This window comes from Cornus florida, unplaced genomic scaffold, assembly GCF_030987335.1.
Source record: "Cornus florida cultivar Cherokee Brave unplaced genomic scaffold, ASM3098733v1 CherokeeBrave_3.0.0_Hap2_Chr07, whole genome shotgun sequence".
NCBI lineage: Eukaryota > Viridiplantae > Streptophyta > Magnoliopsida > Cornales > Cornaceae > Cornus > Cornus florida.
The window spans coordinates 8,651,651-8,667,144 of record NW_026775577.1 but is presented as its reverse complement, the minus strand read 5'-3'; the positions used below and the strand labels follow the sequence as shown (position 1 = coordinate 8,667,144).

Here is a 15,494-nt window from a genome sequence, read left to right as displayed (position 1 = left end):
ATGTGTTGCAATGAACAAATATAAAATTGGTAAATAAATAAACAGAGACCCTGCAAATTCTATAAAATTTAATAGAAATATATATATACATCCACTTCTATCTGGTTGTGCAAAGCTAGGAAATCAATTGACATCGCCACAACATGCACCTACTAGACAAGAAACAAGAATTGAAGATAAACCACTACTATCAATAATCAAACATTATTGAACATTTTAACCAAAACAATGATTTTCACTCAATGCAAATTCGAATTTATAACTAAATTTTCCATTTCAAAAAAAAAAAAAAAGCAAACAAACGAAACTAGCACCTAATCAAGAATAATATCTATTCTGTAAAAAAAAACAAATCTGATATTCAGGCCACATACAATTTTCCTAGAAATTAATTTCCAAACATGATGCAATTCTGCAACTAGCTGATGTAGAGCAGATACACCTATGAACCTAATCTATTTATTACAGGGACATCAACAAATTTATTTTAAAAGAAAAAAAATAGTAATAAAATTTTGATTGATTAGTAAGAAAAACTTATAAATTCTAGGTATTAAAATCCCCTCTATGCTTCCATCAAACAATAACAGTAGCTCATGTGAACTAAACGAAGCTATACAAGTACAAACCTGAACAGTCAAATCATCACTGCTACGCATTGATTTTTCCAAATAGCATATTGCGAAATTCAACGACTGTTGCACCACAGCAACAATTATAGGCTCCGCATGCTCAACTGTTCAATCACAATATAAACGCAAAACTGATTACAAAATTCAACTCTATATACATATGCATATAATTCTCGTGGAACTGGATGGAAATGAATAGAGTACCTGAGAGAGATCGAGTGGCGTAAGCTATCGCGCAGGCTACGGAACCAACGGCTTGATTCTGAGACTCGTCCCAGCGTTCCAGCCCTACTTTTCCATCTCCGATAGCTTCGACGCCGTGTGTGAGGATCGAGTAGAACTTCTCGAGCCCTAGCTTGATTGACGAATCGAAGCGAAGTCTCTGAGAGAGATCGCTAGATGGCTTGTCCTCGAAGAGAGCTTCGACGAGTTTGGCAATTTCGGCCATGACTGTGAAGCGATTGGACTAGTGTGTGGTTTGATGATCAGTGCATTAAACGAGTCTGATCGGAGAGCGGAAGCTCCCGAATTGCAGAGCTAAGTTTGGGAGAGAGAAAGATTGAGGTGAAGTTAGAGAGAGAGGATTTATTGAAAGATTTAAGCGGAGGGTTCAGTGGAAATGATGATGTATATATATATATATTACATACTACATGGTTATTAAAAGGCGGTGAAATAACATTTGGGCAACCAGAAAGGAATGTATTCTAAAGCATTTGCTTAATTTCGAAGTCATTCTTTGCAAAAATCAGTGAATTTTGAAAAAAAATATATATATATTGTCTGTCCTAAAATAATAATTCATTTTCTTTTTCACATCTTTACATATATATCCTTTGAATTTAAATTTTTAAACTTAAATATTCAAAACTTAAAAGGACAAATTAGTAATTTTCTAAACAAATAATGCATGTCTTTCTTGTTTCCTTAAAAGTTAATACTCCCCACAAAGAATACTTAAATTGAGACGGAGGTAGTAACATTTTTTAATAAAAAAATGTATTTATTAAAATATTAAAAATACATATGTAGTTGTAGGTATGGGCTAAGTTACACAATTCTTCACAACGTGTCACCCTCACATTCCGAACGCGCTCCCACTCTTACGTTTCGTGCACACTCTTGCTCAAATTCTCATTATTCATAACTTAATTATGCCGCTCTTACGCTCCTGTTCTCAAATTCGCTCCCATTCCTACTATATATGACTTAGGGTATGGGTATAATTTTGAGACAAAACTTTGAAATTATTTTTATTTTTATTTTCATTTTTATTTTATTTCCTTATACATGTTATAATCATTGTTTATATTTTGTCATTTTATGGTTTCATATGCGACCACTACTATTAAATAAGAATATTGAATACTATTAAATAAGAATATTGAAGGATTTTTTTTATTTAACAATAAAAGAGATTAGATTGGGGGATGAGAACAATCAACCTAAATGTTCCTTCCACAGCTCAAGGCCTGCTTAGAAACACAAAATATTTTGTGTTACTGTTTTCATTCGAAAAAGATATAATGTTTATGTTGTGGTTTTTAATAGTGATTGGAAACACGTTTGATAACATAAAATTTGAAGTAAAATTTTTGAAAGTGAAAGATATGAAAAAATACAATTTGTAAAAAAAAATTATAAATTTGAAAAATATAATATCTAAGTTTAAAACCGCTATTTTATAATTCTTTAGAAAGTTAAATTTTCTTTTTCAAGTACTGTTCATTGTCATAGTGTTGCTCTTAGGGTGCAGAAACATGTAAATATTAAATTAGTTTTTTGACTTTGAACCATAAAATGTTTCGGTAGTATATAAAACAAATCACTACTCACAGCTATTACGATCCAAAATAATGCTGCTAGGCCCAAAATAATTAATATATATATATAAAAAGAACAAAAACAACAACCCAAAAACAAAAAAATACACCAAACTAAGCCTAGTCACTGTGTTAGCCAATTAATTGCCATATCTTCCAAAAAAAAATTGGATGACATGGTAGAGTATTAAAAGGGGAAAGAACAGAAGATATGGAAATAAACACTAATATTAATCTATTTGTATAAAAAAATGATACTTATACCGAATACTCAAACCTAAAACTTAAGTCGATGATAATGTGTCACTCCGATAGTAATGTGTTATTATAATTGTACTATACTTAGAAATATAAAATTTTAAAGACAAAATTATCCTTACAGAATCCTAATTACCAAGAATCTCAATTACCCATATTATCTCTCTTCATCCATCTTTATCTTATAATCAAATCATTCTTTATTTTCTTCCCGATACACAAATATATCATTTTACAATACTTGGAATTGACGAGCTAATTCAATTTAGTCTATTATTGATTTCTTGTATAAGGGTGTTGATCAAGTCAAGTCAGGATTTCAAGGGGTGTAGTGTACTTATGAAAAAAGTAAAAGAAAAAAAAAAAATCAACTGCCCATTGCTTTTCATTAATTTAATTAGACTTAGTCGCTTTAACGATGCATCATAGTCTTTAACAAAAAAATAAAGAAAAAAGAAAGTACTTTGAAAAGAAAACAAAATTAGGATTTAACTAAAAAAGGGAATATAACATTTTTTCTAATAAGGAATCAAAAGAATTTAAAAAGTACAAGAAAATTTTATCATATATTTTTAGAAATTTAGAATTTTAGGGAGAAATCTTGTAAGAAATAAAAAAAGGCAGGGCAGGGGCTCCCTCGCTGGTTTTTATTTATTTATTTATTTTTAACTTTTGCAAAATTTTGTATATTCTTATACATCTATCTATATAATTTTCCATATTCTTAAACATCTATATATATATATATATATATATATATATAAAGGAGAGGGGGAGTGTTTTGATAAAAATTTTAAAAACAAAGTTATGGATATTGAATTGCACATCTATTTAGAGAGATATAGTGTTCTAATAAAATTTATAAAACAAATTTAAGGGATTTTTAATTACAGTTATTTTTGAAACGATGATTTCACTTAAGTAATCATAACAAAGATAGGATGGATACGAGAATGTATTATAAGGTAATTTTGCCTTTGAAAATTCATGTTGTTTTAATGGACATACTAGTGAGACCATATGATTGTCATATTAATTTGTTTTTTTTTTTTTTTTTTGTAAATTCTACTTAACAAATTAGTTTAATATTTTCGCCCGAGTATCACGACTCATTTTTATATAAGTAAATAAGAAATATGTAGAAATGGCGGTTTCTTTTGTCTCGAGTATATTGCGTGTGTGTGTGTGTGTATTGACAAAAAGGAAAAAGAATTCATTCACAAGAAAAGAGAAGAAGATTTAACAACCATTGGAACCATATGTTCAACTCAACATCATCACATTTGACTGTAAGAGCCTTTTTGCTCAACACATGAGTTACGACGTTCCTTCAACGAGAAACCCAAGCAAGGGAAAAACCCACACAATCCTTAATGAGAGAGAGGATATCATTGAAAACCACCATTAAACCTTCCACAGAAAAAGCTTGCACTACAAGAAAAATGATTATTAACAACCCAAAATTTAAATGGTACATACTTATATGTTGTTAAATACTTATTTTTTACAACAAATTATTTTTATCTTAATCTACAACATTTTCAAAACCTTGTCAATACAGTTTTAATTTTTTCTTAAATTTCAGCTTTTTAAATATTGTTAAATGGTTCATGCACTTAATACATGTTATAAAAATAAAAGACATTGATCATTTTTCAGCATTTAACAAAAGAATACGGTAAAAAAAGTTGGAAGAAAATAATGTTTTATACACGTTATTAATTATTTGTTAATATTTACTAAATTTTACCGAGGGGACCTTAATCATATGTCTAAGTATTTGATTTACTCAATAAAACGAGTATTTTTTATTGCAATTCAAATTTGCATAATATACAGAGAAAAAATAAATCCAAAAAAAAAAAAAAAAAAAATTACATTCCAAACATACCCTTAGTCATTGTGTTAGCCAACTCATTGTCATGCATTCAAGGGGAAATAGGATGATATGGTTGAGCATTATAAGGGGAAAAGAAAAAAATTTGAAGATATGAAGTAAACAGTAATATTAACCTCTTTTTTTTTGGATACATAAAAAATAGGTAAAAATGGTGCTTTCTTATGTCAAGTATATGATTTACTCAATGAAACATGTATGTCTGATTGCAAATCAAAATTGCATGATATATGGGGAATAAAAATGCCCCCACATTGTAAGTACCATATATATTGCTCCAAGTGCATAATAATATAAGTATTTACCAACTACAATTAAACGGGATAAGTGTAGAAAACACCCCTAAAGTATTTTTCGTGTAGCACTTTTACTTCTTATTTGAAAAAGTATGCAAAAGTTATCCCTAATCTTTTCATATTGTGCAAATATAGCCTATCTGACATAAATTAATATTGTAATACCCGTTTTTTCCTTTTACTCTTCTAAGAATGCCGAAGGTATATATGTTACTAATCTCATAGTATAGGGTGTTATGTGCACATTACCTTATATATATATATATATTTTTTTTTTTTGAAACTTTTTTTCTCTATATATATTTCTAAACATTTTTTTAAAAAAAACTTTGAGAATATGTAGAATAAGAATTTGAATTTTTTGAGATTCTAGTTCATTCTTTTCTATTAAATTTTTTTTTCGTTATTTTGTTTTTTTTTTTTCATACCAACATTATTAAACCAAAAAAAAAAAAAAAAAAATCTCAATATCAGTGTGCACTGGTTTTCGGAGTGTGGCAAAATTTTATTTTCTTTAGTTTACACTTTATTTTTGTTTTTTATTTTCTATTTTTATCTTTACTTTTCTTTCATACTTTTATTTTTATTTTATATATTTATCTTTACTTGCCCGCCGGCGTCCTCCAATAGTGTCATTTTTAGTCATTTATAAAATTATTATTATTTTTATATATTTTATAAAATGGTTCAGTAAGAGTAATTTAGTAAATTTAGGGTTTAAATTTTTGAGAGGAACTTATTTGCATCAGATTGAAACTTTGTGGATGTTTTTTGCACGAGAGGGACATCCTCCAATCGTATCTGTTATGATCATTTTATAAAATTATTTATTTTTATATATTTTATAAAATGATATAGTAAAAATAATTTAATCAAATTAAAATTTAAAATTATTTTAAAGTGTTTTCTAAGCTCGACCCATAATTGTATAATCAACCCAGTACGCTCAAGTGAAATCGTCAATTCTGTGGGAGATTAGTCTCCATTTTTTTAATAATAAAGGCATGTGGCGTAATTGTCATTTTTTAATAATAAAGGCATACTCTCCAAAAAAAAATTAATATTTTTATAAAAGACTCATCCCTAAAATTATACTAGTAATTTGTTTGATAAATAAGGGCAACCGACCCAATCTAAAATATCATATCCCATAAATGCCCTTCACTTGTCTTTTTTCTAATTTCAATTACTGAGAATCTACCCCCAACAAAATTATTATCTTTTATAATTTGTAAAGCCATAGAGAAAATAATTAATATAATTAGAAGATGAATACAAAATTAAGAGAAAAAAATTATATATATCAATGAATACCTCCAAATTCTAAGCAACCAAAAATTCATTTTGACAGATTGGTGAATGACAATATTGAAGAATTTTTCGAGCCACGTTCAAGTTAGTTTATCATACTTGAACGTCATAATTCAAGGTTCAACTCTCATATTGAAAAACACACGAAATGTTACATAGAGACCATTGTAGATTCATTAACATTAAAATCTTAGTTATATTTAAAATTTAGTAGGTAATTATCCAATATATATATATATATAATCCAATGTGGATCAAGTCCAACTTGTAACAGGTAGTACCATTTCCATAATTCTTGCCAAAGCGCGACCCATACTATTAGATTTGGATATATATATATATATATATATATATATATATATATATATATAATCCAATGTGGATCAAGTCCAACTTGTAACAGTTAGTACCATTTCCATAATTCTTGCCAAAGCGCGATCCATACTATTAGATTTGGATATATATATAATTATCCAATATATATATATATATATAATCCAATGTGGATCAAGTCCAACTTGTAACAGTTAGTACCATTTCCATAATTCTTGCCAAAGCGCGACCCATACTATTAGATTTGGATATATATATATATATATATATATATATAATCCAATGTGGATCAAGTCCAACTTGTAACAGTTAGTACCATTTCCATAATTCTTGCCATACTATTAGATTTGGATATATATACTATTAGATTTGGATATATATATATCCAAATCTAATAGTATGGCAAGAATTATGGAAATGGTACTAACTGTTACAAGTTGGACTTGATCCACATTGGATTCGAATGGTGAGGTGAATGAGTATATTTGAGTTAGGTGTAAGTCTCCTCTAATAGTTTAATTTTTTTTGATAGAATTGCAAATCACTCGACCTGTTAATAATTAATATCAAAGTTAGATCCATTCTTTAATCGATTCAGTGTCACGTCAAGTTCTCGAACTCTTCTATAAACCAATGAGTAGGATGACTTGACTGCAATAAAGGCGTTACGAAGTTTGGGGACGGGAGAATGTCACAAGTGGAAGGCAAAAGGAGTAAAAAAAAGGTAATGAGAAAGATAAGTAGACTACCAAACCTTTCTATCATGTGAAAAGTTATTTCTTTGGTGGAGTGGTGTGATCCCTATGGTATTAATTTACTGCCAGTACTTTTGTTTGGTTTTGCAATTGGTCAAGTCCTTTTTCTTCCCTCACCCCACCCTCCCCCACTTTTTTGAACTTTTCTTACTCTTTTTTCCATGCCTTTGTCAGCTGATGTATCACATGGCTTCTTTTTTATCTGCTTTTACTTTCTTAGACTTTTAGTTTTCTTAGCCAGCAATCCACAATGCTTTTTGATGTTTCATTAAAAAACCAAGCTCAGGTACTAGTTTTTTATTGTTTTCATTTTTATCCTATTTTAAAGAAAAGAAATGGCATTCCAGTAGGAGAATTTGAGAGAGAGAGAGAGAGGAGAATAAGTCGCGAAAAATTATTATATGGTCTCCGCCAATCACCATCTAAAATGATGATTGTTTCGGGACAAAATAATTTTTCATAAGTTGGAGCAAAATTGTTCAAAAAAATGGGGTTCCAACAAAAGAATAAATAAAAGATAATTAAAGATGTGGATGATTTAAAGAGAGGGCAATAAGTTGTAGCAAAACAATAAAAAAAAAATAAATAAAGGTTGCTAGTTAATTATTCAATAAAAAAAAGAAAGAAAGGCCTGTTGCTGCCCAGGATCGAACTGGGGACCTTTAGTGTGTAAGACTAACGTGATAACCACTACACCACAGCAACCGCTTGGTCATATTAGAATGAATTAATCATAAGTTCATAACCAGCTATACATTAAAAATTGGATATGTTCATTTTTGTCAAAAGAGTCCAATGTAACAATGTTGTCAATACCACATGGCCTGTTTGAATTGATTGATTAAAGCCCATGATGAAAGTTTTAAGTTCTGACAAAGGCCAATTTAATGTACTGTAACCAGTTCTCCTTTTTGGGTTTTGATAGTTTTGCACTGGTTAACAAAATGATGGGCGAATATTATTTTTGGCCATGTTAAATGTGAAGTCGTGGCTCTAATTTTGTTTGGGCTCAAATCCCTTGCCTCTCAATTTTTACTTTTTGACCGATCTTTTTCTTACTACTTTGAGAACTCTCGTAATTCAGAAGATTAAGATTTAGGATATGCTATGAGAAAACACTTAGAGACACAATTTAAAGAGTGACAAAGAAAGAGGGTTTGGGAGTTGAAAGTTGCAACCTCCTGTCTTACATGGGTTCTTTTTCATGGATGTAGTTTTTACGCCGAACTATATAAATCTTTATTTTCTTTGTGTGGAGTGTGGTTACTGTCGTGTTTCTTGACTGCGTTCTTATTGTCATAACAATAAAACAAAACTTGCAATTTGTTATGCTGCCACTCCAATGAGGTACTATCAAAGTATTGATCTTTGAAGAAAAGAAGATTAAGCTATAATCTTGGCTTAAACATGGAGGGTGCATATTGAAATAGAGAAGACTAATATTTAACAGTTAGCTTCTAAGGGACAGCTGAATTAATAAGCTATATTAGTTTTCTTAATGAAGTGACTGTTGCATAACCGTCTCAGAGTGAATTTTCTGCTGAAAAATGATTGTTGCATTTTTGGAGCTTCAGCTTTATTTCAAATACAAATGATTTAATATCCTGCAATTCTCATTGATACTTAACATTCACATTACGTGTTCCAGTCAACCCCATTGTTCTGCCAAAATAAGGCCATGACCATATTATCATTATGAAAACCCAAAAAAAAAAAAAAAAAAAAAAAAAAGGTAGAATTGAGCTACATCTGACAGTTATTCTCATAAAATTATACATGACTAGATAATTATATATTAATCAAGGAAAGGCTTTAAGCTGGTGGAACACCAGGGAAGCCAGGGGATGGTTGAAATGGGAATGGAGGGAGAGGAATTGTGAAGGGTGGTGGTGGCGGCGGTGATGATGGAGTCAAGCCCGGTAATGGTGGCAAATTGAAAGTAGGCGGTGAAGATGGGGGCTGAAAAGGGTTGGGAGGAAATATTGAAGGTGGTGGCTGTGGCTGAAAAGGGTTGGGAGGAATCAAGGAAGGTGGTGGCTGGAAAGGGTTAGGAGGAAGTAGTGAAGGCGGCTGAAATGGATTCGGAATTCCAAAAACCGGTGGTGAAGGAAAGAGAGGTATGGTTGGTAAAAAGTCTGAGGAGATTTCCTTTTGATCTAAAAATTGAGATTTTTTTAAATTGTTTGTGGTTTTTGAAAGTGTTGGCTTTTTAGGCACTGTTGGGATTGGGAGATCTGAAAATCCAGGAAGTGGTGGCAGAGGAGGGAGTAGTGGCAGTGGTGGAAGCGTAGGCAGATCAATGGGTGGTATAACTGGTGTTGGAGGGTCTTGAATTGTGGGTGGAAATGTTGTAATAGGAGGAGTTGGGACAAAAGGTTTCATGGAATTGAATTCCTTGGAATTTTTTATACTTGGTTTTTGGTTGCATAGGTCTGGCTGTGTTAGAGGCTTGAATGTGAAAAACCCTGCTGAGAAAATGTGAGTTCCTTGTTTTTTCGACTTCAAATGGAGCGAAGACGAAGTTGCTGTTGATGCCACAGCACAGTAGGGCTCATTGCTGCTGATCAACTTCACCGAACATTGCTTAATCTTCTTGACATGTTTGCTAACTGAAAAGGGTAGATGAACTTTGAATTCTCCATGCTCATTTGTTTTCACTTCCTCGCGGAAACTTGTTCTTGAACTTGTGTCTCCTCCACATTCTACTGCAACCGATGCACCTAAGCACAATTTTCCCGACAATGAACATATTTTAGCCCTCTCAATTGAAAATTAGTATTGATATATGTGTGTGTGCATATATATATATAAAGAGAACAAATTAAATTCACTAGTGTTGAAATGAACCTGAAATGAAGTGGCTAGTCTTTGAGAATTGCTCCATGAAGCATGTGTCACAATAAACAGTGCCAACAACAACTGCAGATGGAAGCTGCTTCTTCTCATGTTTAGCGTCTGCCAGATTATGAAATGTGATGAAGCTGAGAATGATGATAGTCAGGAACCAAGACATTTCGAAACTTCGATCTCTCCAATATGATTAACAATGACTAGGTGGATTGGCTTATATATATATATATCAAGTGTGTGTTTCTGTACTAGAATGTATTATTGTGTCATTCCTAGTTGTCTAAGATAGAAAAGATAAGGTTTCTTTAATTTATAATGTGAAATGAAACAAGGGGCTAAGCCTCTTTATGTCATTCATGCACAAACCTGTCAACTGTAAACTATAAGCAGTGAATGTAGATTCATTTCCTTGCAACCAAACACACAAAAAGAAGGAAATCTTGAGATGGAAAGATGATAGAGATCGAGAGTGATTGGCTCTGCTTTGCTGTTCTTTGTTATTTAACTTTATTGAGTTTGTTGTTTCTTGATGTAGAATTGGCTAGAAGAGCTGTTGGTTCACGAGATCCATATAGCTAGTGGCCACATATTTCATGAGCTATGACTCTTATGATTTATAATAACTGAATTGGAGGTGGTGGTTTGCATGCATGGTCATGCCATATGTTTGCTTTACACAGTTGTAATGTTTTTTCATGAGACACTTGATATGTGTTATATCCTAAGATAGTGTTTAACATGTTCTCGAGGATAGTCCGTGGCGCAACGGCAATGTTGCTCCGTTGTGATTTAGAGGTCACGAGTTTGAAATTTAAAAGTCTCTTTACAACAGAAGTAAGATTGCATACATCTGACCCCTCCCAAATCCTACAATGGCACCTAAACCATTCGCACCCCTTAAAATAAGTATCAGTATCATAATGGTGTAGCAAATAGCAATGAGACTGTCCTATTTAACCAATTTGGATCTTGACAAGAAATTAGATTTCAAATTTTCTAGGCAACCGAACTGGTCCTGATTTCAGAAAAAACTTTCTTCTTGTTAAGGCTAGCAAGATACAACCAAGTGATGTGATTTGTGCTTAATGTCAAGAAATTTCTGCTTTCTATCAATATGTCAATCATACAAGTTCTATACAGTCATCATACTCATCTTGGATATTGCATGTGAATAGATATATTGTTTTCAGTGCACCAATTATTACAAATTCTTAAGTGAAATCAACACCACATATTTGTGTCCAAGTTAAATATTTTGTGCACATATGAATATATACTATTATTTAATTTTCACCACTTGGCTATCAACCCAGAGAGATTTTCAGACTTTTTGACAGTCCTAAGTTTATCTTTGGGTCAGATGAAGACATTCTACTGCAACAAATGTAATTCCAAACGTTGTAAATATTCTTAGTAAAACAGTTGTGATAATGAAAAAAAAAAAAAAAAAAGGTCTTCAGTTAATTAAAGATGCTAAAAGTGATGGTTTTGTCTCAACAGAGGTTCTCTCTCTCTTCACGGGTCTATGTCTCATCACGGGATGAGTTATAGAGACTCTTTAATGTTATGTCTGCTTGTCAAATCATGAATGTTCCAATGTTACAAAGTAGAAACATGGGTGGTCTCTATAGAGTAAGGATCCTCTGCAATAATGCAATACAACGCGTAGCTCGATCGGACTCACAGTCGATGAGAAGTGTCCAAAGTGAGTCATATGTACGTGGGGATACAGGACATGTGTCTAGTTCACATTGAAAAGGAATCATCTCAATATTTCTTCTACCTCCCCAGCTAATGCAATCTAACATGCGGTGATACCTGTTTGGCTCCAAATCTATAGTCGTTGAAATAATGCCGTCCGATTTTATATCAAGATTCTCTCTCTCTTTCTCTATGGAGGGATGGGTTTAAGGGCAGTATGGCAGTAAGGAAAGGGGTGTGTGACTGCTCACTAGAAACATGAAGTGTGATGATTGGAAGAAACCAAAACAGAACCTAACTTATCTCTAAGTAGAGCAATTTCCCAGAATAGGACCCAACCAAAGCAAAAAACAAAAAATGGACTTAACTCAGCTATGTAATTCCAGGTTCAATTTTCCATAATAGCCCCTACAATGCCCTATATTCTTGGGTTTTAGAGGCCCCAATTTTAGGTCTCACTGACCTAAGCTCAATAAAGTGAGGTACTTTTTCATGACCATGTTTTCATTTCCCACCTCTTCCTAGTTCCACTGGACTAAATGGCCATCTTTAGTTGTTTTCACTATTGACCACCATCCAAACAAGCTTTGGCTCAGCAATTCAAAAACACCCATTTTAGAGGTTTACCAATGATAAAACTATGGGAAGGCATTCATGGTAATGAAACTCAACAATACTCTATGCAATAATTTTCTTTGTTAATAAGAAAAATAAAAATAAAAAAATCCTTGGGATCAAGTACCCGTGGAAAGTTTTTAAATTAACCCAAGTAGTTGAAGATGCCACTAGTTTTTGTCAAAAATGTTGGAGGATATAAATATTAATGTGACACCCTCTTTATGAGCTTAAGTTTTTAAAGATGGTGGTTAACATGGTACCAGAGACAAATGTCACTGATAATTAAAATTGAAACACATGTTGAACCAAAAAGAAGGACACACATGAGGGGTGTGTTAGAGGATATAAATATTAATGTGACACTCCCTGTAAGAACTTCATCGTTTAGAGCAGATGGTGGTTAACAAAATAAAAATAAAAATAAAAATTGGTGGTGGTTATAATTTAGATATGGGTTGCACTATATGTGCGAAACATTTTTGTAATTTTATTTTCTAGTAGTAGGTCCAGTACAATATGCAAGACAAACAATAACCACTAACTAATTTAAAAGATCTAAACCAGAGCCTTCAAGCTTGTTACAAGTAATCTCATCAAGCTGCTTCTTCATCTCCATAGATAAGCTGTTCTTCCAATCCCCAACAACACCAAGCCTGAAATATGCACTCTTAGGAAACCCAGCATCAGGTTCTACCCCATTTTTGTTGACTTCCAAGTTTTTGAGCCTTTCAAAGCTGCACATCCACACTACTTTAGCAACTTCTTCCTCTTTTGCAAAAGGCCTTCCAAGAAAAGAAGCCAACTTCTTCACTTGACCACTTGTGTCTCTCTTCATATCTTCATATCTCAAGAAAAGTATCTTCTCAGGCCTCATCATACTCTCCTTCCAATAACCAAGTACATGGTCATGAAAAGGCCCAAAGGGATGAAGCCCTTTGCAAAAGCTCTCAAAAAACTCATTCAAGGGAAATGGCCTTTCCTCTGGCTTCCTAATTGAGTTCATGAAGTGCCACAGTGACAGGACAGTGTCCTTGGGATCTCGAGTGATGTACACAATCTTGCAGCCTGAGGTCTTGATGGAATCCGGTAGCATTGCGTAGGGCATGTGAGTTCTAAAGAGTCTAGGAGAAGGCATGTCTAAGATATTGTAGGTGGAGTTTTCTGCAAATATTTGGATTTCAAAAGATGGGATTAGTACATTGGGAAAATTTTGGACTAAAGGGTCAGAATTATCATCACTATTAGTCTCACCAACTATTCTAGCATTAGGGTCCATGATGGATGGTATGAGAGCCTTGAGCCATGTTGTGCCGGTCTTCATAGAGGATGCCAGGATAACGTCTTCATCACGTGCCTTGAAGCTGGATCGAGCTTCCATGACAGCTTCAAGGTGTGGACGTCGATACCAGAAGCCTTTCCATTGATAGAGATTAGCAAGATTTATCCATTTCTCTGTAGGGAGGTCATCAAATAAAGCAGAAGTGGAAGTAGTCTTTGGTGGATTGATAGTTGCCATTGCAAGTGAAGATACAGGTTGGGATTGGTTTCCTTTTAGTTTATATATTAACTTTGAATACCTTATACAGCAAAGGCATCAATATGGGTTGATTATTAAAGTTCCAATAATTGCATAAGATAGTGGGGAACACTGACTAAAGGGTGAATCATTAGGTCTCATTTTCCAGGTTAGAGTGGGGGCAAAGAGCCCCTTTTCTCAACAACCATTGAATTGCTTATTACTAAATTCTACTCAATACAGTGATGGTAAACTTCATTGTGATTGAATTGAACAATAATAGTTTCAGCAAGTCTTACTAAGATAAAGTGATGGCAGGGGCCACATTTGAAAATTTTGGTATCAATTTAGCATAAATTCTTTGAGTTTGAGAGTAACTGCTTTTACTTTAAAGTCACATTTCAAGTGTCTCTCTTCATATCTTCACATCTCAAGAATAGAATCTTCTCAGGTTTCATCATGCTCTCCTTCCAAGAACCCCTTTGCAGAATGTCTCAAAACTCTCACCCATAGGGAACCTTCTCCTGGCATCCTCCTTGTGATACAAATGTACGTGTCCTTAGGATCTCGAGTGATGTACACAATCTTTCAGCTGGAACTCTTGATGGAAGCCGGTAGCATTGTATAAGGCACAAGAGTTCGAAAGAATCTAGGAGAAGGCATATCTGAGATGTTGTAAGCAGAGTTCTCTATATAAAGATTTTGATTTCTAAAGATGAGATGAGTGCATTTGGATGATTTTGACCAAAGGATCAGAATCATCATCATCATAACCATCACCATAGCCAATTCTACGAGCATTATGGTGCATTATTGAAGTAAACGGATTTTCTAAGAATTTTCATTACTTCTATTGTCCAAGAACAAATTGTTCTTAGAAATAGAATCAGAAAAACTACTTTCATTAATAATAATGCAGACTTGACGAAGATTTTATTATACCTCTACAAAAATTATTTTCTGCCATAACCATTGCCTTGAGAAGTTGTCACTTGTCTCATCAGCACTTCTTCCTCAACTTTGGAAGCAAAACTGGCAACTACGGAAAAACCTATATGCATAATGCACCTAATAAGGATGAGTTGGATACCAGAAGAAGAGCTTGGAGAGATCCAAGACAATGTCTTTATCGTTTACAAAAAGCAAAAGAATTATCCATAGACTTATTTCAAGAGGTAGGCTGAGTTCTTGGGATGTCTCTTGAGGGTGATGGTATAGATGAGGAGGTGGAAGAGATTAATTATGAGTTGTGGCATTGGAATTTTTTTTTTTTTTTTTTAAATAATAATTAAAAAATAAAAACCAAGAGGGTAACAAGTCCTGTGACTTCCCAAGGTGATTCATACTAGCATTGGAAGTAATAACCATTTGGATCTTGACTAGGAAATAATTTTCCAGGAAACCAAACAGGTCCTGATTTCAGAAGCATTTTTTTCTTGTTGAGTCCAGCAAGATACAACCAATTCATGTGATTTGTTCTTGTCAAGTATTCTGAATATGTTGA

At 32.9% G+C, this 15,494-nt stretch overlaps 3 protein-coding genes and 1 non-coding gene across 5 annotated transcripts in view; all 4 read right to left on the bottom strand.

Annotated features, from left to right (window-relative positions):
* LOC132316025 (auxin transport protein BIG) overlaps positions 1-1,246 on the bottom strand; it is a 34,019-nt gene extending 32,773 nt beyond the window's left edge. The window contains exons 1-2 of the mRNA XM_059814509.1: positions 837-1,246; positions 630-736 (exon numbers count right to left, since the gene is read on the bottom strand). Of these exons, the coding sequence (XP_059670492.1) occupies positions 630-736; positions 837-1,080 (351 nt within the window). The 5' untranslated portion in view covers positions 1,081-1,246. The remainder of the gene's footprint in view (positions 1-629; positions 737-836) is intronic.
* A 6,691-nt stretch (positions 1,247-7,937) lies between these two features.
* On the bottom strand, positions 7,938-8,010 carry TRNAV-UAC (transfer RNA valine (anticodon UAC)). The gene has a single exon. It is a non-coding gene; the product is annotated as a tRNA-Val (tRNA).
* Positions 8,011-8,897: 887 nt separating this feature from the next.
* LOC132316024 (vegetative cell wall protein gp1) lies at positions 8,898-10,669 on the bottom strand. Its single transcript, XM_059814508.1, has 2 exons — positions 10,153-10,669; positions 8,898-10,025 (listed from the first exon to the last, which is right to left on the bottom strand). The coding sequence occupies exons 1-2, from the start codon at positions 10,316-10,318 to the stop codon at positions 9,118-9,120; spliced, it is 1,074 nt and encodes a 357-aa protein (XP_059670491.1). The 5' UTR covers positions 10,319-10,669; the 3' UTR covers positions 8,898-9,117.
* A 2,177-nt stretch (positions 10,670-12,846) lies between these two features.
* On the bottom strand, positions 12,847-14,242 carry LOC132316022 (cytosolic sulfotransferase 3-like). 2 transcript variants are annotated; one of them, XM_059814505.1, is made up of 2 exons: positions 13,726-14,242; positions 12,847-13,635 (listed from the first exon to the last, which is right to left on the bottom strand). In XM_059814505.1, exons 1-2 carry the CDS (start codon positions 13,988-13,990, stop codon positions 13,016-13,018), a joined length of 885 nt encoding a protein of 294 aa, XP_059670488.1. In that variant the 5' UTR covers positions 13,991-14,242; the 3' UTR covers positions 12,847-13,015. The 2 variants fall into 2 exon arrangements, with proteins under 2 accessions (XP_059670488.1, XP_059670487.1); XM_059814504.1 differs by having other exon boundaries at positions 12,852-14,242.
* Between the last annotated feature and the right edge of the window lie 1,252 nt (positions 14,243-15,494).